A 21,089-nucleotide genomic window follows, 5' to 3' on the forward strand; every position below is an offset into this window, starting at 1 on the left:
CTGGAAAATACGAATATACCTAAGAGCAAGTTTCACAATATTTTAGAGTTCTGCTTAAAAGACAACAATTATTTCGTGCACAACAACAACATGTATACACAAACATATGGAATGCCTATGGGCAACCCCCTTTCCCCAACCATTGCCGATATAATAATGGACGACGCGTTTTCACACACTTTGATTGAATTACAAAATCAACACAACATACAAATAAAGCTCCTAGTCACATATGTAGATGATATTTTCGCCATCATCCCAAGAAAATACACAAATATAATATTAGATGTTTTAAATATATACCATAATCGACTAAAATTTACGATCGAAAAAGAAGAAAACAACAACATCCCCTTTCTAGACACAGGTATACACAGGCTCAATAATAAACTAATATTGGATTGGTACTCGAAACCAACTTCTTGTGGGCGCCTCATAAACTTCATATCTTCACAGCCTTTCAAATACAAAATAAATACGGCGAAGAACTTTATGGACAAAATATTATCTATCAGCCATCAAAGTTTTCATGACGCAAATATTAGCAAAATTAAATTGACGCTTAAAAAGAATAATTATCCGGACCATATCATATCAAATTTAATATAAAAATAATAGACACCGAAAGGAAAGAAAAAGCGCGTTACACCTTAGAAAGCCTAAGAATTTTGCAAAAAAGAGGAAACACAATAAACAAAAAAAAGATACAGACAATATCGCCGCCGCGTACCTATTATGTTTGTTATTTAGTTTTTAGTATGACAAGTTTACCGCATGTAGGTGGTATCGATTTTTCCACTCTATTAACTTTTCACAATTTTCAATATTAAAATGTTTTTAAATGTTTAAATGTTTTAATGAAAATTATGTTTTTCGTTTATTTCCATTTTTGTAAGTAAGAAAATACTTCTTGAACAAACAATATTTAATTGCAATATTTTAAATTTTAATTCTATATGTATCTGATTGTGTTCTTTGTTGTTTTTTGTTTTATTAAATAAATACAGTGTCACGCTCCTGAAGATGCCAAGGAAAATTGGCGAAACGTCGAGCTGAAAGGTGGAATAATTTTTGTTTTATTTGCACCCAACACAATAGATTTGCCTAGCTTAAAATATACATAAATAAAGTGGTATTAACTTACACAAATCAAACAATTTAAATGGAACACAATAGCAAAAGTTAAATAAGTGGCTGCTTAAAAAGAAGAATAAAAAATGTATGTTTGTTTAATGGGGTGTTCAATTTATACTTATTATTTAAGAATTCATAAGATTAACACCGGTTTATAATAATTTAATATTCAATTATGTTTTTCTAAGAGAAACTGAAAAGAAATGAAGAAACATTTACTGGCATATTGCGAAGGTACCATTTCGAAAACCACCACGTAATCATCATCAGGCAATTTCGTAAAGTTATCAAAGGTTTCACCGAGATTCGAACCGCGAATCACACGGTAAATTTGGAGGTACCTTAACCACTTTTCAGTTTCCCTTAGAAAAACATAATAATTGAATATTCATTTATTATAAGCCAGTGTTAAGCTTATGAATTCTTAAATAATAAGAATAAAATTTTTTTTAATAATTAAACAGTTAAATGACGAATATTAAAAAATATTAAAATTTAATATTAGATACTTCATAAACACGTAAAAGTTGAGTGATCTTGGTTATGTCTTTAGATTGAAATATAGATTTAAAATCATTATTAGTGAAAATTTTAAAATTAGCTGTTAAATGAGAATAATTACTGCAATAAAAAGTTTTATGAATATAATTGTCAATTTCTCCACAACTGCACAGTGATGAATTGTACACCTTAATTATGTGTGAATAAGCCTTGTCATAAGTATGAAGGAAGGATTAATAACAAAACGGAAAACAACAATATAAAAAAAATTCATTCTGAAATGAAGAACTATAGTTCTGCATGTTAAATATGTTAGAATCCATTAGAATTTATTCTATCAATTCAGTAAAATGATATCGTCCAAGTGTTCACCGCCAGAGTTGATGATCATAATTATGGCAATTTCCTTTACTTTTACAAGGCAAGGAGGATAAATATGTACCCGAATTTGTAGAAGAACGTTACCAATTTGAGCAGTCCTTTGCTGGTACGCCCCTCATAAGCACCTTCTGAATACGATTCACTTTTGGTAACGTCTTACGCCTCTTAACCCATTGGAAGAGAAGATTCTCTGCTCTATCGCAGGTTTATGTATTCATTTAATAAAATGTTGGCCTTTGAACAAGCAAAAGGGCACTGCTACCTACAAATTTAGGCATCAGTTTCCGAGAAGGCCGATCCCGAGTACCGAGGTTTCCTAGCCCTTTTTCCATCCCATTTAGTTCTAGCCTGATCAGATGATACTTTATGCTCTAATATTTTAAATAAATTTTTCAGAATATATAACGAATTTTCTGAACCCTTATATAAGCCGTGTTTTTTAAACGGTTTTATTTAGCTTGAGTTGGCAGGCAGGCCGCATGCACGGCCGCACGGCCGTTGTGAACGAATCTTGTAATTGAAATTTAAGTAACTTCCCGATAAGCTACAAGCTTGAAACTTGGAATATAGTTCAGAACCCGACGACAATGCAATAATAAGAAAAAAATCGCAGCTAGGTTGCGCAAGGATCGAGATATTCGCAAAATTCGCATTTGTGGTCCAATTTGGCTCATATTTGGAACACATAATACATGCAAGAATAGAAATCGACCTGTGAAAAAAATCGCCGCTAGGTGGCGCATGGATCGAGATATTCGCAAAATTCGCATTTGTGGTCCGATTTGGCTCATATTTGAAACACATAATACATGCAAGAATAGAAATCGACCTGTGAAAAAAAATCGCCGCTAACTGGCGCAAGGATCGGTATATTCACAAAAATCGTATTTGTGGTCCGACTTGGCTCATGCTTGGAACACATAATACATACAAGAATAGAAAGCGACCTATCAAAAAAAAATCGCCGCTAGGTAGCGCAAAGATCGAGATATTCACAAAAATCGTATTTGTGGTCCGATTTGATTTGGTCCATATTTGGAACACATAATCTAATTATTTTCTAGCTTTTCGTATTATTATTATTTCATGTAAGTATTGTTTTCAATAAAACCGTTTAACTTAAAACTTTTTTTTAAATTATTTTATTACATGTATATACAACTACATTTTCAACTAGAAGCTCATGGAGACGTAGTAGTGCATGAAGAGATAGTGGAGACACAAAACTTTTAGGTCATAGTGTATAACGCATACCAAAATGGATAGTGAAAACACGCTTTGTTTAGTACTCCTTTTATGCTCAACAATTTCATTGGTGTAGATAAAGTTATGCACTTGGCAAAGTTCAAGTGCATATGTATAACATGTGAAAAATTGGATCACCATTTTACACAGATCGGGGTTTTTCCAAGAAGGAAATAAAACAAATAAACTTAAAAAACAAAATGCGTACAAAGTGACCGTAAGATCTTGAGATCCCGAGAATGTCATTTTGAAATCCCGGGACTGCAAAAGATCTTCCACAAGATTTGCAATAAACTAGGACCCCAATTTCAACTTTCGCTAACGCTAAAACTCCATCGCTAAAAATATTTAAAACAGGAACAAGTACACAGAAAAGTATACATTTAGTAGCATAGGATTACAAGGAATAACAGTCTAACTCTAATAATCTTACATGTGACTTAGGCGGTTATTCCTTACGACCGTATGCTACTAAATTTTGCATACTTTTCTGCACTTTTGACACTGTTTTAGACATTTTTAGCGTTAGCAAATGTTGGAATTTGGGTGCAGATCGTCATTGTTTTTATTTTCAGAAAAGAAAACACTGTAACGCATTATGCCGTACTTACATAGAACGCATGGTCCCCGAACAAAACAGCATGACTTTATATTAAGTGTCAAAGCGAAGAAACCGGTAAAAACGCGGTGGTATTGTGGCTGAGCTTGCGAAGACGCCGTTCACAATTTTGTATAGAAAATTCCAAAGTTTTTAAGTTCGAATCTCAGCGGCGCCACATAGAGTTCGATGTGTTTTTTTAAGTATTTTCTGTTTTTCAATTTTTTCTATGCTTTTTTTAAATTGGAGAAATAAAACAACATATTTAAAGCGTTTTTCGCAAATAATTTTCAAAATTTTTCTGAAAATTTCATGTTTGTGATCTGCCCCGGCCCAGCTCACAAATTAGTGATTGCTTTTGTGAGGCTGGAGACGCGAGACAGCTTAAGGCTTGGTTTCCTCCAAAAGCGGTACCGCTATGTTACGACCGCTAAAGAGCGGCCAGTATGCTCACCGTTTCTAGCGGCAACGATTTGTTGGAAACTATGAACTGTTACGGCAGACGAGTTTCAAAAGTTAATTTTACATTTTTGCATGTTTTTGTTTAGTTTTTTTTATAATTTTTCTTTTAATAAACTCACAAGAAAAAAAATTAAATTCAAAAATATTGTTTATTTTATAAATAATTTGAAATATTTGACAAAATATTCACCGCTCTGACAATAGCGGTGGGAAAAAACGGTGATGAACGAGTTTCTACCGCCATGACGGCAGGGTTGTTTTATGCCCGGCCGCTATATTACGTTACGGTGAACTTCACCGTCTTCTTAGTTTACACATAATTACTTTTACACAGCAACATTTTTGACAACGTACTCTACCGCTATGTAACGGCCGCTATATTGCGGCACCGCTTTCGAGGAAACCAAGCCTTTACAGAATGGCAAATTGTCTCAAAAGTGATTTTTGCCCCAATAGTGACTAGAGACGGCTTACTGAATTCATCTGCTAATTAAGCTTTAAAATATTTACGGTACCTGCTGATAAAATTCGATTAGACATTTCTATTGCGGAAGCGGGCTAGCGAGCAATTAGCTTGGCAGCACTATACATAACGGAAGCAGAAGTGATTTCCTTAATATGGCGCAAAGGATAAAGTGAAAATTTTGAAGTGATAAGAAAAGAAATTGTCTAGTTCATATTAAATACAGCAAAATTCTTCTTACAACTTAGGAAACCGAAAAACTCTATCTTGTTTGTATGTATGTATGTATTTGTATATTTATGAAATTTTCTATTTAGTTCAGAACATTTTGCTATTCTTATTTGTAAGTTATCTATATTTTTTGTACAGTTACAAAATCACAGCTTTAGTATCACATTGGTTTGAAGACATTTCTATTATTTGCCAATTAGCTTCCCCTGCCAGCGCTCTTATTTTCTTTCTTCAACTTATCTCCAACTTCAGTGCCGTTGATAATTACCAAGGTCGCCATAAATTGTCTGCTGTGCTACTTTTCTTGTGTGCAGCAGGTGAAGCAGCAGGACTCTCACAATCGCTGTGATATCCGGATGAGGCAGGACTCAATGGTGGTGAGCATTCAATGTGTAGTTCATATTGTGATTGCCGGTGTAACACTTGTTGTTGCTGCTGTTGAGCTGTGAGCTGCTGCTGATGCTGTTTTTGTTCTTGCGCTTGCTGTTGTTGTTGCAACCGATTGTAAGTACGTCCCAAATGTATCATTACGCTTTTGCCTATTTCCACATTCATGCCAGGCGTTGAAGCCATCACACGTGACACTTCATTAACTGCATTCATATAACCATGACGAAAATAATCTGCGTACACATGTTCGCTTAAGTGCGCCTGACCATGCCTTGTGCCCACGCTTTGTTTACGTACATATGAAAGTGTTTGTTCGAGTACTTCAGCCTTGTCCATGCGTAGAATCGCATCATCAGCTTGTAGTTCAGCTACGACTTTCTTCAATGCATCCAAACAATTATTGATACGAGCACGTCTTTGACGTTCCAATAGAGGTTTCTTGACTTTTAAATAAATTTGTGTTTTACTTTGATGTGCCATGTTTATGCTTATGTTAACTCTTCGTTAGTTGATACGAATATGTTGTGTTATCCTTGCTAGCTGCCTCCTTTTATATGTTGAGCATGCCAACCCTTAGCAGTAAGGACCTTTGTGTACAACCTTTCTCCCTCTCTCGCTCTTATTCAATATGTGCTCCATTTGCTCTGTGTTTTTCATTTGTGGATGCGCAGCTGAATTCAGTAACTACCCTCATGCAGTAGTGTAAAATGAATTAACCAACTTAAATGTATATGAGCAGGGGCTTAGGTCAGCTTCAGATACGGGTGGGGTGTAATTTTCTAATATCAAAGCTGGTGTGCTTTATGCCGTATGAGCACAGAATGCTTTGTTGCATTGTTTTGCCTGACAGATGAGTTTAATGTATGTCCATACGTATATCTTGCTACACAAGGACTATCTTGCTAGGAAAAAAGTTAAGGTAGTCTTAACTTATGGCGCCGTCAAAGCAAAACAACGCGACAAGAGTTGCATACAGATGTGGCATTATCCTCCTTCCGAATATGAAACAACTTAAAAAAAATAAATAAATGTAAGGCGCGATAACTTCCGAAGAAGCTTCTCTTCCAATTTGCGCCGTGCTTTTTATAATTTTTCATACAAATTGGCGGGACGGGACCTACTTGTTTTATGCCGACTCCGAACGGCATCTGCAAGGCAGATGAGTTTTCACTGACAGCTGTTCATGGTAGAAATACACTCGGAGTGCTTGCCAAACACTGCCGAGGGGCGACCCCGCTTAGAAAAATTTTCTTCTAATTGAAAAAACTTGTTTCCCAAATTTTGATGTTGCTTTGCCCGGGGGGTGAACGCAGAGTCTTCGGTGTGGTAGACGGCCGCCGAAACAACTTAGCGCTACTGTAATCTATATCTTGATCAATTATAGAACAACGTGAAAAGAAGCTCGTTGATCTGTTAAACCCTGCGATGAACAAGTGAAGTTCTGAGATTCTTGAACGATGTTTTTGCTGGTGGCTTGGGAAAAAGAATATCACTACTTTAAAACAGTAAATATCAGCGCAGTGTGTTCAGTTCAATTCCTGCCCATTATACGAAAGCCGTTTTAAAGAGTAAGCGAAATTTTCATTGTTCCTGGTATTCGATATCTCCACTTTTTTGTTTGTATACTACCCGAAAAATTTAGAAAAGCTTGCCTATGTGAAACTTTTTTTCCGGATGGTATTCGTTCCACTGGTTTGCTAATCATTGCTTTGGTATAGCCGAACGTGCAGCTAGTCTCAGGAAAAAAAGTTGATGGTACTTGTTATCGAATTGTACATCACGACCCTTTACGGTAGCAGTTCTCGCTGCTCGATAATTCTGCTTTATACATCATTGTGGATAAAACAAGTGTGATAACTTCTGCATAGATGTCAAAATTACAAATAGAACCAATCACCTAATTTTTAATTGACTATAGTGGTCTCATTCTGTATCTCTTTCTATTACCCGGTGAATATAGCCGGCAATATGCGCCGCCAAATTGAACATCCTGTCAAAACGTTAAAAAGTAACCATCTTGAACATCCTGACAGGCAGTTGAAGGATAAGATATCACACTTGTTTTATTCACAATGTTATACATGCCGTGTAATGCGGCATCAAAATACTTTTGATTCAGCAACAACAACGAAGAATGGGATTTTGTAGCTTGCATTAAAAATTAAAAAGATTTCACAGATATATAACTAATTATAATCGTAGTTGACAGCTGGCAGCGGAAACTCGAAGTGCCCAAATTGTTGCCATAGTAAGAGGGTAAGGACAAAAACTTAATATGAAACATATATTCATCAAATCTGGCAAGCACTACTACTCCGCAACAAATTCTTTTTCTTTAGCATCCTATGGATAAGTGCGACTTTTAATTTTTGCAAAAGAATTCAGGATATTGAAAATTTAAGCTTGCAATAATCCGAAACGAACTGCAACATAGTCCGTAACTTACAAGACGCGTATTTTCAGATTGTCCTTAAAATAGTTCACAGTGTAATAAAATGCAAACATCTTCAAACTAAGGCGACTTGTGACCCCATTAGCTCACCCCTGCGTAAACCAATTCACATACGTTTATGCGCTTACCTCGCAATGAATGAGTAACGACGAGAACACTTTACTGAAAATCGACGTACAAAAAATCCGTTTTTATAAAAAGAAAAAAAACCTGCCTTATGGCTCGTGGCGTGGGAACCAAGTCGAAAGTGAGTTTCTCACACTGCACTTTCCGTTCTCGGCATGTGTTCGTTTTTGTTGTTGGAATTGCTGTTATTATGCTGGCCACATGCTCCTTTTTAAGGATCTGAAATTTTGCAGCTGCTGTTATTTTTCGTTTTGGTATTTTGATCCGCTGTTTCGTCAGCAATGCACAAGCAACTGGCATACGTACACACCTACACATCCATATATACATAGAACTTACATGCTTTAGTGCGTTATGTTTGCTTTTGCGATTTATTGGATTTCCATGTTGTCGTTGGTATTATTGTATTTTTGTTCTTGTTTCGCAAATAGACGTGTGTTATACGAACGTAAGAGCTCCTCCTACGCAATGTGTGCGAGTCAGGAATGTGAATGCGTAGCATTTGGTTGTTTTTGTTTCTTAAATGATGCTCGAGATAATGGCATAATTGTTTGCTATTTATTAAGATCTGTGAGTGTGTGTGTGTGTGTTGAGCACTTCGACAGCTGAATTTGAGTGTGGGAAAGTTTAAAAAAATTTCGAGCAAATGTTGTTGATGGTGCATTTATACGAAAATTAATTGTTACCTTCTTGTGTCATCTTTGTTCTTGTCATGCCTTTTTTATTTAGCCAGTCGCAGTTACAAATGGCGCGAGCCAATAGTACGTGCAATGCACGAGTCATTAAAGTCGATTACTTATGTGAGATGCTGTATTTTGAATGCGTATAATTGATAAGCAGCTTATGTGTATATGGAATTTTTTTTTAGAATTTTAAAAAGGTCAAACTCAGCGCCCTATCTCAATCTGCTATTTTTTTAACACAAATTAGACAAAGATATTAAATTTGCATAAGGACAATTAGAGCTACGACCTACTTATCACAGTGTCAGCTTTACTAAACACTCACTTGCTTGGAAGACACATTTTTGGTTATCAGGTTTAGATTGCAAAGTCAACTTCATCGGCATCATTAAAAGGCATGACACTCATCGGTCGACACCACGCTGAATCGCTGAGTCTCTCCCAGTCCCCACATTGAGCAGCATGAAGGAATTCGGCAAGGTATAACATCGCTTTAATTTTGCTGGTGTACAGATGAATCATTAGCGATGTTAACCTGGACTCCGTCATTCGTTTGCTGAGTACTAACGCATATGGTGAGACCCGTGTTACTTTGGTACAACTTCGGATACTGTAATATTTATACTAAACTGTTCCTTATTTAGATAGACCCCGATATATATGCAACTTTTGTTCTTCATTTGTAGAGACGTCACGCCGCACCTCTTAACTAAAGAGGTTGAGGCCTCACGGAACCTGACACTAATGCATATATGTATACATGCTGTAACGAATTTAGGCAAATTCCGCTTATCTCCGCCTTCTGCTAACGTTCGAATCGCTAAACTGTTGAATAAATCACTCCAATATTCTGTATTGTAAAACGGCCGTTATTAGACTACTTTGGGAGTAGTAAAACTATACTTCACAATTATACTTCACTACGCAACTGATAAAAAAAATGTAAGGCGCGATAACCTCCGAAGAGATTTTAGGGCGAGCTTCTCTTCCAATTTGCGTCGTGCTCCTTTTTTAATTTTTCCTACAAATTGGCGGGACGGGACCTACTTGTTTTATGCTGACTCTTTGAAAAAAAATCTACAATAAATATATAAAAAAAACTTTATTTACCATTAAGGCGAGATTATGCCATTGTTGATCTTGTAGCGATAAGGTTGCTCCCCGAAGGCTTTGGGGAGTGTTATCGATGTAATGGTCCTTTTCCGGATACAGATCCGGTACGCTCCAGTACCACAGCACCATTAAGGTGCTAGCCCGAACATCTCGGGAACGACTTATGTGGCCACATTAAACATTCAGGCAATTCCCTCCCTCCCCACCCCCAAGTTCCATGAGGAGCTGAAGGAGCGTTCCACAGTTGCGGTTGTGCAAGTCTTGCAATGAGAATTTAAAGTGCTTCTCTTATTTTTGGATGTAATGCTCTCTTCTCAAAGGCACATACAAAATCTGCTGGTCCCTGGTTTTGGCAAGCCCTGTACCACAATTCCAGTTCATTATCAATACCATATAAATTATAACAAACCTTGGCATCAGCAAGTTTGCTTTCAATGTCTTTAAGACTCATCTTTTCGACAATATTTGGATGCAATGTAGTCAAGCAAAAAGCAGGATTATTTTGCTGAACTGAAAACCTTTTATGTTGTTGATGTTTAACTTTCAGTTTTATGTTCTTAGTTCGCGAAGGGGGAGGCCCGTTGCCCTGCATACGCCCTTGGAACGGACGTAAAAAAGAGGCCCCCAAATTGATGGTTGCCTAGGGCCCCGTTGATCCGGCTCTGCATAAGAAGGATTCACTAACTTTAGGAAAATGTTTCAAGTATCTCTATTATTTATTAATGGTCAATTTAAGTTCGAAAAACTTTTTGCGAGTCGAGTATGGTCGTTTTCTACCGCTGTTGGGAGTATTTCTGGGAAAGGGGCATAAATTCATGGAAATTATAAAACAATGTTTTAGGTTTTGTATTTTTAAGTAATATGTTATAATTTTTTATTTGCTCTGTTTTTTTTTTTATACTTCTGTTCTTAATTAACTAATTAGAACTACTTATGTAACTAATGTAGCTACAGTACAAATGTACGCATGAAACTAAAGCTTTTTCCTATCACAGTTCACAAAACTAAAATTCTAAAACATTTATATAATATTCGTATAACACCTAGAAATTAATTAATTACTGCATTATAAAAATAAAGAAATAATAAAAAAATTACATTTAGTTTTAATGAGACCGTTTGTGAAAAAATATTTTTATGTTCAGTCCGCTAACGCATCTGATGGCTATTGCTTGCTGTACAGTGCGTGCACACAACATTTCATTACTCCATCTTGACGCGTTATCACCAAGGACGCCACATCATTGCCGCGGACACTTGCAAAAGTCCATTGTTGGATGTGGTTGATTGATTCGAAGTAGTCGATTCATTATCGCTCGCATAACCGCTAGAAACTGGACTATACATTGAGTTGGTGCACGTAGCGGACGTCGACGTCGTACCACAATTAACGCTCAACGGTTGATTGACAGCCGGACGCACATCCACACACTGTGATTCTAATTGATTAAGACGTAAACCAAGTTGTGTCATCAGTTGTGTACCCAATTGTACGTCAACATTTGGTAATGTAGCAAGACAACGTGAAATTTCGTGCGCAGCCTTAATATAACCCGAACGGAAGCTCTGACGTGCATCTTCATTTGTGCGTTTTACTTTTGTTTGTTGCTGACGCATTTTACGCAAATGTTCCACTGTCAATTCGAGTATGTCCGCCTTCTCTAATTTCACTTCAGTATCAGCACCACTTTGTTGTTGCACACATTCGGCCATTAAATCTTTTAGCTCATCGAGGCATTGATTGATGCGCGCACGTCGCTTACGCTCCAGCAACGGCTTCATCACTTTACGATAACGATAAGTTTTTGATAATTCATAGGCTGTTGTTGTTGTTGTTGCCATTTTTTATTGCTTGCTTTATTTACTTTTTGAAAAACGTGTATTAATTTTTCTTGTTTTCAGTATATTAATGCTTTCTTTCTACTGCAACATTGTTTTCACTACAAATTCTGCAACGAGAATGCTGAGTACGCCTGGAATGTGCTCGCCTTTTATAGCTGCACGTGGCTAAAAAGGTCGCTTTTACTCCACACATTGGTTTATCATGCTCGTGCGCAGCGTGCGCTCATTTAACTTGTCTGTGAGTTAAGGAGATCTTATGAATCAGCAGTGAGAGCATTGCACAACCACTGTCAATGTATTGAGAAACACCTGCAGGAGTTTGTTAGACAGGATTGCCCACTCGTTGACTCAGTGAAAGTCTATAGTCGGCGGTGATGGTGGTTGAATTGAGCGCGTTTTGCTGCTAGGATGGTGTAATCGATGCACGCTGTGTAGATCCTGTTCCATCGCCGCTCACTGAACTTAAGGGCTGCTTGCCTTTTTTGTTGGTTGTTCATTTTTACTTTAGAGGGTGCAGCTGATTTCTCTTAACTGGATAGTGGTTAGACTTGTATTTATGTCATTTATGCCTCTGTGTATGTGTCAGTTATAGTAAATTAACCCCCTGTGCTCACTTGAAAGCTGCTACAGCAGTCCTTTTTCGAAACCGTGGGAAACACTTTACTACTCGGTTTCCCACACAATTTTTTTCTTTACACCCCATAATTTGGTGTTGTTGTGTTGTATGCAACGGCTTGTTATTGTCGTTGGTGTTATTATCACCGTTGCGCGAAACAGCACTCATCCCTTTTTTATTTGGGGTGACTGTGAGTTTTGATAATTTGTAATCGGTTACAGTGGGCACTTGTGTGATTTAAATCTTGGAAAAGTAGTCCAATTAGGGTTGATGATGAGTATACACTTTTATATATTGAAACAATTTTTTAAATGCTTATAGAAGCTCAAATCTAGCTGGAGCTCCCAATGGATAACTTCTCAAAGGCTGAGATTTTGTTAGGTTAGATTGAGAAGCCAGGAAGCTCGCTTCGACAACCTGATGGTTATTTGTAATATGACGGTGAGGTACACTGAAAGAAACATTGGTAAAATCAATCGAAATACAGGTCAATTCAACCGAAATTTCTGTAAATTTTTATCCATCGCAACAATATGTTGAATCAACTGCGCACAAATCGTTGATTCGTAATTCACGTTTTAGTAGTCAAATGAACAAAAAAAAGTTGTTGCGACAGCTTTGTACGAAAGTACTTATGTTGCGGCATTTGCAAGGCAGATGAGTTTTCACTGAGAGCTTTTCATTGCAGAAATACACCCGGAGCGCTTGCCAAACACTGCCGAGGGGCGACCCCGCTTAGAAAAATTTTCTTCTAATTTAAAAACCTTATTTCTAAAATTTTGATGTTGCTTTGCCCGGGGTGTGAACCCAGGGCATACGGTGTGGTAGGCGGAGCACGCTACCATCACGGTGGCCGTCAGTTGTGTTAACAAAAAAATCAGTTAGATTGATTAGGAATCTGTAAATTTTACAGAATTTTGTTAACTTAAGAGCGACAATTTCTCTTCTGTTGAAATGACTAAACTAATTTGTTCGCTTGACAAAGAACTCGGTCGAATTAACCATAATTCGATCAATTTCACCGAATCTCCGTTAAGTTAAGAACAACAGAACCGATTTCTTGATTTTACTAGCACCATTTCTTTCAGTGTAGCTATATCTACTTAGAGATCCTTTGCGTGCTAATGATGGATACAGCTTCGAATAACACCGATTTCAACACTGCATAAACCCTTCTAAGATCCAAGTGAGTCGGGACCGAACTACTTTCGCCAAGTTCTGCAGCTGCAGCAAGAAGGATTTTCCAGTTTGTCGAGACGTAAAGCATGGACTCCCATTGGACAGTGACCCATTAAAATCTCAATCACAACTGATATATGGGGATTGGTGAACACAATAATTTCAGTAGACCGCTTGCTATCCACTTCTCGCCACAAGGATCTCGCTGCAATGCAAGCGGTAGTGTTCCAGCGTTTGTTTAGCTGAGTCGGGGCCCATCTATAGAAGAGCAGATCACAGGTGGCCAGTAGTACTCTGTATTGTCTACAGCCATCAATATTCGATTAAGTTGCCTGGTATATTGCTATGTCCCGGGACCCAGATGATATTAATATTAAACTAGTTCGACGCAACGGCAAGCGAGGTCAGGTATTCCTATACCACCCTCGATCGCACCTCAGTTGATCTAAATATATAAATATTCGCTTTGCTATCAGAATAAATGTTGAAGCTTTGTACAGATTCAGATTCACGGTATCCTTAATTGTGACAACATCCGTTTTGAAGACGATGTAGTGATCAAGCAGGTTAAACTTGCGGTTTACATCGTACTCCTGACAGAAAATCCCTTCTCCAACCTACTCGTCCAACTTCTATCCACCCGTGATCCAATTAACCAGCTCACTGCCCCATATTAATTTCTTTCCCCACTCCTCTCTGGAGTGAATGAGCTGAATCTGAACTTGCACAGGGGTAGTTGTTGGCATGAAGTACCGAGCCTTTAGTTAAATATTATAGGGAGGAAAATTGCTTATAGATGGGGACCTCCTTTTATAATTTATAGGTATAAACATCCCATTTTTTAAAGAGCCAGGGTCACCGAAAATATTCTGGCCCCCCTGTGAGTCATACATAAAAACAACGATTGGCTGAAGGCAAAGCCTGCTTTTAAGGGGGGAGGGGAAGTGAAACGTCTCATTACTGGCACCGTGAAACAAACTAGATGTGATGACGAGATTTCTACATTTAAATCTGCAAAGCAGTGTAAATGCAGTTGTCGAATGATATGTCGATAGGTTTTATGTTGAATCGTACAGATCACTGCTCTGGTGGTGTCAAAGTTCATTGATTTTAATTAAAATCCTTTCATTCTTTTTTGGATAAAGATTAAGGACTTTTGTCCCACTATACATTTACTGATAACTTTGTATGCCAATCTAGGATATTTATCCGCATTGCTCCAACATTGATGACTCGGCCAACGATGATACTCAGTAGCTGTTATGTGGGCAACGAGAAGAATGCCCGAAAAACTACCACCTGCCTTTCGTCAAATTTCAACGACTGACGACTGAAGGAAACAAACAAACCCACACACACACACATATGTTGAATTAACTGTTGACTAAATGTTGGCTGCTGATATGCTTGTGGTAGCTACCACTCTCCAGCATTTTAATGGACGGACCAACGCACGAATGCGCGCATGGACATACATATGGACTTAAATGTTAGGCTTGGCGTACGGATGTGGCCACTAGAGCGACTTACTGACTGCTACACTAACATGACTGAGTGGCTGTTATAGAAAAAGGTGTGTGGTTGTGTATGTGCACACTTGTTGTTGTTGTTTTGTATGTAGTACGATCGATAGGCTGGCTGGCTTGTTTTTGCTTGGTAAGTTAGCTCCGAGTTGAGTGTGAGAAAATTTTTTTGGTTGCAGCTGTCGTTTGTTTATTATTTAATTCACTTTTTTGTTGTTATTGTTGTTCCACTTTTTCGTTATCTTGTTTTTGTTCTACACTTTGATTCGTTATTGTTGTTGCTTTTATTTAATTTTTATTTTCTTAATGTTCCTGCAAATTGGTCTATGCATTCAAACATATTTACGCATGCATGGATGTAGACTCTACATTGTAGAGTTATCGGTTTATCGAGTTCGCCGCGGTTGTGCGGAGTGTGGACAGCGTGTATCACATCATAATTGCCACGACGCGTCGGCGTTGTTGGGTGTCTGCATGGAATGAGTCGTTCACACGAGCGATAAATACAGCGAGTGCTGGATGGGCGAGGGGATGGACATAATACAAGTTTGGAGCGCTTATGGGATGTGGCATTAAAAGGATTAGGGTCACCCCATTATCAGCTTATAAAAATGTGCGTATGTGTACATGCATATGTGTGCAAGACCATTAAACTATATAAAGCGCAGTTAGCCAAACGACTTCGAATCCAATCGTCGGTAGTCATGTAACCATTACCTTACCATATCAAGACCGCTGAGTCCGCCCGAGTAGGTGCTATACCAATATGAAACATATAACGAGAACAAGGAGGAGAAGAGATCAAGAGAATAGGGCCAAAGGCCAAGGAAGTTGATATTGCAATAGAAAAGACTTCGATCGGAATGTGGACGAAGCTTCGAGTCGGAAAGGGCCCAATCAGACTAGTCCTGCCTACAAGACATGTAAGTTCAAATCTGAAAGACAGCGGGACACTTATAGCGAGGAAGCAACGGAATGACAGTCAAAAAAAGAAAAAGAAAAAATACTTTGCGAAATTTACAACAACTGGCGTCGTGGTTATTTTAATTTTTCCTACAAATTGGCGGGACGAGACCTATGTACAGTGAAATTCCTTATAACCGGAGACTCACCGTCGCAGTGTTTTTGTCCGGGTATGGGAGATGTCCGCTTTTAAGGGATGAAGTCACAAAATATATACCACACATATAAATTATATTGTACATAGTTTATCTAATAAATTTTTGGAAGTAAAGAATATTTGCATACTTTGGTATTACATATAAATACATGTACATATATCGATTAAGTACATTGTACATTGCACTCCTTATCTCCAGCCATGTTAGCACAGCACAAAATTGTGAGTTTTCCTTTTGATAGTTTACCGCCCATGCATTTTTCGGATTTAAGAGCTAGGGTTTTGTGAGGTAAGGCACGAAAGAAAAAGCCAGTTTCGTCTGCGTTGTAAATGTCTTGAGGCTTGTAACCGGTCAACAGAGATGGCAGTTTTGTCCTAAACTGTTCGACACCATCCCGCAGCTTCACCAGATACGCATTTGAAAGCAACATTATTCCTTATTAGCCACTTGTTTAACCATCCATCTGAAGCATTAAAATTAGGTACACCCAGTTTGCCTGCAATTTCCATTGCCTTTGCTTTCAAAATGGGACCAGAAATCGGAATATTTGACTTCTAGCCTTAGCGAGCCAATTAAAACATATCTATCTTATCTATTTCAGAGCCGCCTTCTTTAAGAAAACTTCGCTTTTGATGAACATTAACTCCAGATTCCCATTCATAACGAATTGTTTCTTTATTTTTATTGATTCCAGCAGCTTGTGTTTTGCCAATATTGAACCTTTCAAAGCAAAAGAAACATGTACCTACTATTATTACATTTTTGGGCTCACTATACTTTACCTTTTTGCAACTCCACGTACTGGTAATTTATCTTTTCAAAACATTAATAATTTCCATTTTTTCTTTAATAAAAAGTACCTTCTTTTTCGGCGCCATATTATTACGAACTTTGAACGCAACCATTTGCATGCAACTGACTTAACAAACTGAATGGAAACCTACCCTTAATTTGAAACACGCGGCTTGAATGTGTGCATACATGTTAAAAGGGGAATCACCTATTTCATTATTATAATGAACAACAAAGCTTGGTTGTGATAGTTTTGAATTTTGTTCGATTTTGAGAATTTTTTTTTATGAAAATGGTTTGAAATACTTTGTCCGCGTCCGGTTATTAGAGTGTCCGTTTATTAGGATGATATTTGTATGAAAAAATGAATGAAAAACCTGTGTGCCCAAAATCTGTCCGGTCATTGGAGCTGTCCGGTTATAAGGACTGTCCGTAATGGGGAATTTCACTGTATATGTTATATGCCTGCTTCGAACGGCAGATGAATTTTGTATGAAAAGCTTATCTTACTTACTTACTTACTTAATTGGCGCTTAACCGTCTAAACGGTTATGGCCGTCCAACAAGGCGCGCCAGTCGCTCCTTCGCTCCGCCAACCGGCGCCAATTGGTCACACCAAGGGAGTTTAAATCGTTTTCCACCTGGTCTTTCCAACGGAGTGGGGGCCGCCCTCTACCTCTGCTTCCATAGGCGGGTTCCGATAGAAACACTTTCTTGGCCGGAGCATCATCTTTCATTCGCATAACATGGCCTAGCCAGCGCAGCCGCTGCGTTTTAATTCGCTGGACTATGTTGATGTCTGCGTATAGCTCGTACAGCTCATCGTTAAATCTTCTTCGGTACTCGCCATCGCCAACGCGTAGAGGTCCATAAATCTTTCGAAGAACTTTTCTCTCGAACTCTCGAAAAGCTTATCAGGGCGGAGTTTTACGATATATGTATGCGTGACGTGAATACCTCTCTTTGGAAGACCCAACCCGATGGTGTCAAACAACTTTTATTCAACATTTTTAGCTCAATTCACAATTTTGGGAAGAAGAGTCTTTGAAATTTTTATTGCTTAGGTTAGAACAAGTATTAAGGTAGTTTACCCTTGTGAGCGGACCAAGAGTAAACTATATGCCAATTTTCCAACGGAGAAGACCATATTACTCCGAAGAGAATACTTTATTGCCAACACCAGCGAAGAAGCGGCTGCATAACTTCGTTAAGTATGCTTTATTGTCAATTTCCTCAAATTGTATTCCTACGAATCCTGAGGGCAGGAGTCAAGGCCTGAATACAAGCATCAAGCGATACATTGTATTAGGTCACAATTGGCTTGTCTTGCTTTCCGCGGTACAGTTTTTAACGACCGTGATAGGGTCGCACAGGCGGTACACAGCGTCCACGTTGCTCCCTTTCGAGTAAACATTACTATTTGTTTATAAGCGTCACTAATACGATGACGTCAATTTGCTACATTACTTCGAATTTAGGGTGACTAATACGATGACAACAAATTTGCTCTTTGGTATTATAAACGCCTCTTACAATAGGTATACCAACCGCGGGTAAATTCTTGGCCGCTAGCCCGCAGAGGGGACACTCGGAGTGTTTGCCAGATCACTGCAGAGGGGTGACTAGAGTAAAAAAACCGTTTCCTAACTGAAACAACTTTTTTCAAAATTTTTGATGTTGCTCTGCCGGGGACGTAAACTCCGGATCTTGAGTGTGGTAAAGGGTGCGGATGAAATTAGTGACTAACCAGAAAGATGTAACATTGTGACTCCTTTAAAGCTGCAAAGTACAACGAAGGGGGGTCCGTTAGAAAACCATTTCCTTCGAAAGCTGAAAAATAAGAAAGGATTGTAGGTGATGATAGCATTTTAAGAAGCGAGAGGGTGTTGAAATTAATAAGTTAAGAGGAGGCAACAATGAGACTCACCTGATACTCTAATAGGATTTAACTTTAGCCATTCTTGCTTTCCCCGAGAAGAGTATAAAAGCAGACGGAGGATATATTGTAGGCAGTACTTATCAGCGCCTCATGAGGGGAATTCGCAAATACAATAATCATCGCAAGCTTAAAAGAGGCGGAGTGAAAAGCGATTGCGAGAATCTTAAAGCAAATACGCAGTACGAAGACGAAAGGGATCATAGAAAGCTTTTAGTATTTGCCTTGAGTATAAAATTCTTTTATAACACAGGTCCTGGTGCCCAAGGGAGTTTTCAGTTTGTGTCGAACAAACTTCTTTCACAATTCGAATTCTTTCTCATATTGTGGCTAATTGGGTAACGTAACAGCTGTGTATTGGTGTTGTAACTAAAGCCTTGACTTTTGTACATAATTGTGTGATTGTTAACCATGAATGGGATTGCAGTTCCTTGCTTCGGTGCTGTTTTCATTTGGATTATTTGGTTGTAATTAAAAATTCCTTTAGTGCTGCATTTCATACTTTCTCAGGATGAACATTAAAATGTTTTCAGTTAATAAGAGTAAAATTGTGTAGTAATGAGGATGAGTGGGGGGCATGTACAATTTGAAGTTTTGTGTGCAAAGTAATCTTACGCGGCATGTGGTTGATTTTTAGTTACAACTGATTTTTGTTTTCCAAGGTTGGTCACATCATTTGCTTGTGAAAGGGTTCATATACAAATTAATAAAAGTAGGGAAAATCTAACGTGGGAAAGATATTTTCCCCTGTTAATTTGTGCTTAGTATTATAATATTGTTAAAGGATTAATATTTGTAGATAAATATGTATGTACAGCAGCTCACAGAAAAATTTTAGTGGCATTTCGTCTATTAAAATCTTTTTAAATGGTTTTATTTAGCTTGACTCTGTGTAGCGTGCGTTGTGGACGAATTTTGTAATTAAAATTTAAGTAACTTCCCTATATGATACAAGCTTGAAACTTGGTATATATGTATGTAGTTCAGAACCTGATGACAATGCAATTGTATGAAAAAAAACTCCGATAGGTGGCGCATGGATCTAAATATTTCAAAAAATCATATGTGGTCCGACTTGGCTCATATTTGGAACACATAATACATACATGAATAGAAAGCAAACTATGAAAACAAAAATGCCGCTAGGTGGCGCAAGGATATTCAAAACAATCGTATGAGTGATCCGATTAGGTTCATATTTGGAACACATATTACATACATGAATAGAAAGTGAGCTATGAAAAAATCGCCGCTAGGTGGCGCAAGGATCGAGATAATCAAAAAAATCGTACTTGTAGTCCGATTAGGCTCATATTTGGGACAAATATTACACACATGAATAGAAAGCGACCTATGAAAAAATCGCCGCTAGGTGGCGCAAGGATCTAGATATTAAAAAAAAAATTTTATTTGAGGTCCGATTAGGCTCATATTTGGAACACATCTTACATAAATGAATAGAAAGCGACATATGGAAAAAAATCGCCGCCAGGTGGTGCAAGGATCGAGATATTAAAAAAAAATCGTATTTGTAGTCCGATTAGGCTCATACTTGGGACAAATATTCCATACAGTCCGGTGGGAGTGACATCAAAATATTTTGGAGTTCAAGGAGGGACAAGCATACGTGGCGCCGAGTAAAGTCTTTGGAAGAATTATGTATTGAGGACTTAGATTGTAACAAATTGTCAGGAAAGAGTCCTTGTAATAATGAGTCACTAAATGAACTAAATAGAATGAGAAATAAAAGGCAATTAAATAAAGACTAAGAACTTGAAAATAAAATAATAAAAAAAAAAATTTTAGTTAAACGGTGTTATTGAAAATAATATTTACATGAAGTAAGAATAATACTAAAAGCTATAAAATAATTAGGTAGGTCCTAGGTACTAGTTATCACACTCCTCATAAATCTGGGGCGTTAATCAGACAATTAAATAAAAGCGTTGGACGCGTCAAATTTCTATTTATAGTCATAAGTAAGACCAACTGAATTTTAATAACGTTATGCTATGCCTCACATTTTTAGAAATTTCACGCGTCCAACGCTTTTATTTAATTGTCTGAAACTTTTTTCTTCATTTTTGATGTTACTCTGCCCGGGAGTTGAACCCAGGACACTCGGTGTGGTAGGCGGAGCATGCTACCACAACACCACGGCGGCCGCCTCGATCAATTATAGCTTGTGTACATTTTTGGGTGAAAGTACCTGCTAAAATTAAAATTTTATTTGTGGCAAATAAAAAAGGCTCATTAAGCGTCACATGACATTCTCATATAAATTTTCTGTTATAGGAGCTC

General features: G+C 37.7%; 3 protein-coding genes across 3 annotated transcripts in view; all 3 read right to left on the minus strand.

Moving 5' to 3' along the window:
- Positions 1-21,089, minus strand: part of sad (Cytochrome P450 family protein sad) — a 265,008-nt gene that overhangs the window by 153,630 nt on the left and 90,289 nt on the right. The window lies entirely within an intron of this gene.
- LOC137238882 (enhancer of split m8 protein-like) lies at positions 5,280-5,885 on the minus strand. Its single transcript, XM_067763909.1, has one exon. The coding sequence runs from the start codon at positions 5,883-5,885 to the stop codon at positions 5,280-5,282; it is 606 nt and encodes a 201-aa protein (XP_067620010.1).
- On the minus strand, positions 10,961-11,672 carry E(spl)m7-HLH (Enhancer of split m7, helix-loop-helix). The gene has a single exon (XM_067763910.1). The coding sequence runs from the start codon at positions 11,619-11,621 to the stop codon at positions 11,004-11,006; it is 618 nt and encodes a 205-aa protein (XP_067620011.1). The 5' UTR covers positions 11,622-11,672; the 3' UTR covers positions 10,961-11,003.

Source organism: Eurosta solidaginis, chromosome 1, assembly GCF_040869045.1.
Source record: "Eurosta solidaginis isolate ZX-2024a chromosome 1, ASM4086904v1, whole genome shotgun sequence".
In the NCBI taxonomy this organism is placed as follows: Eukaryota; Metazoa; Arthropoda; class Insecta; order Diptera; family Tephritidae; genus Eurosta; species Eurosta solidaginis.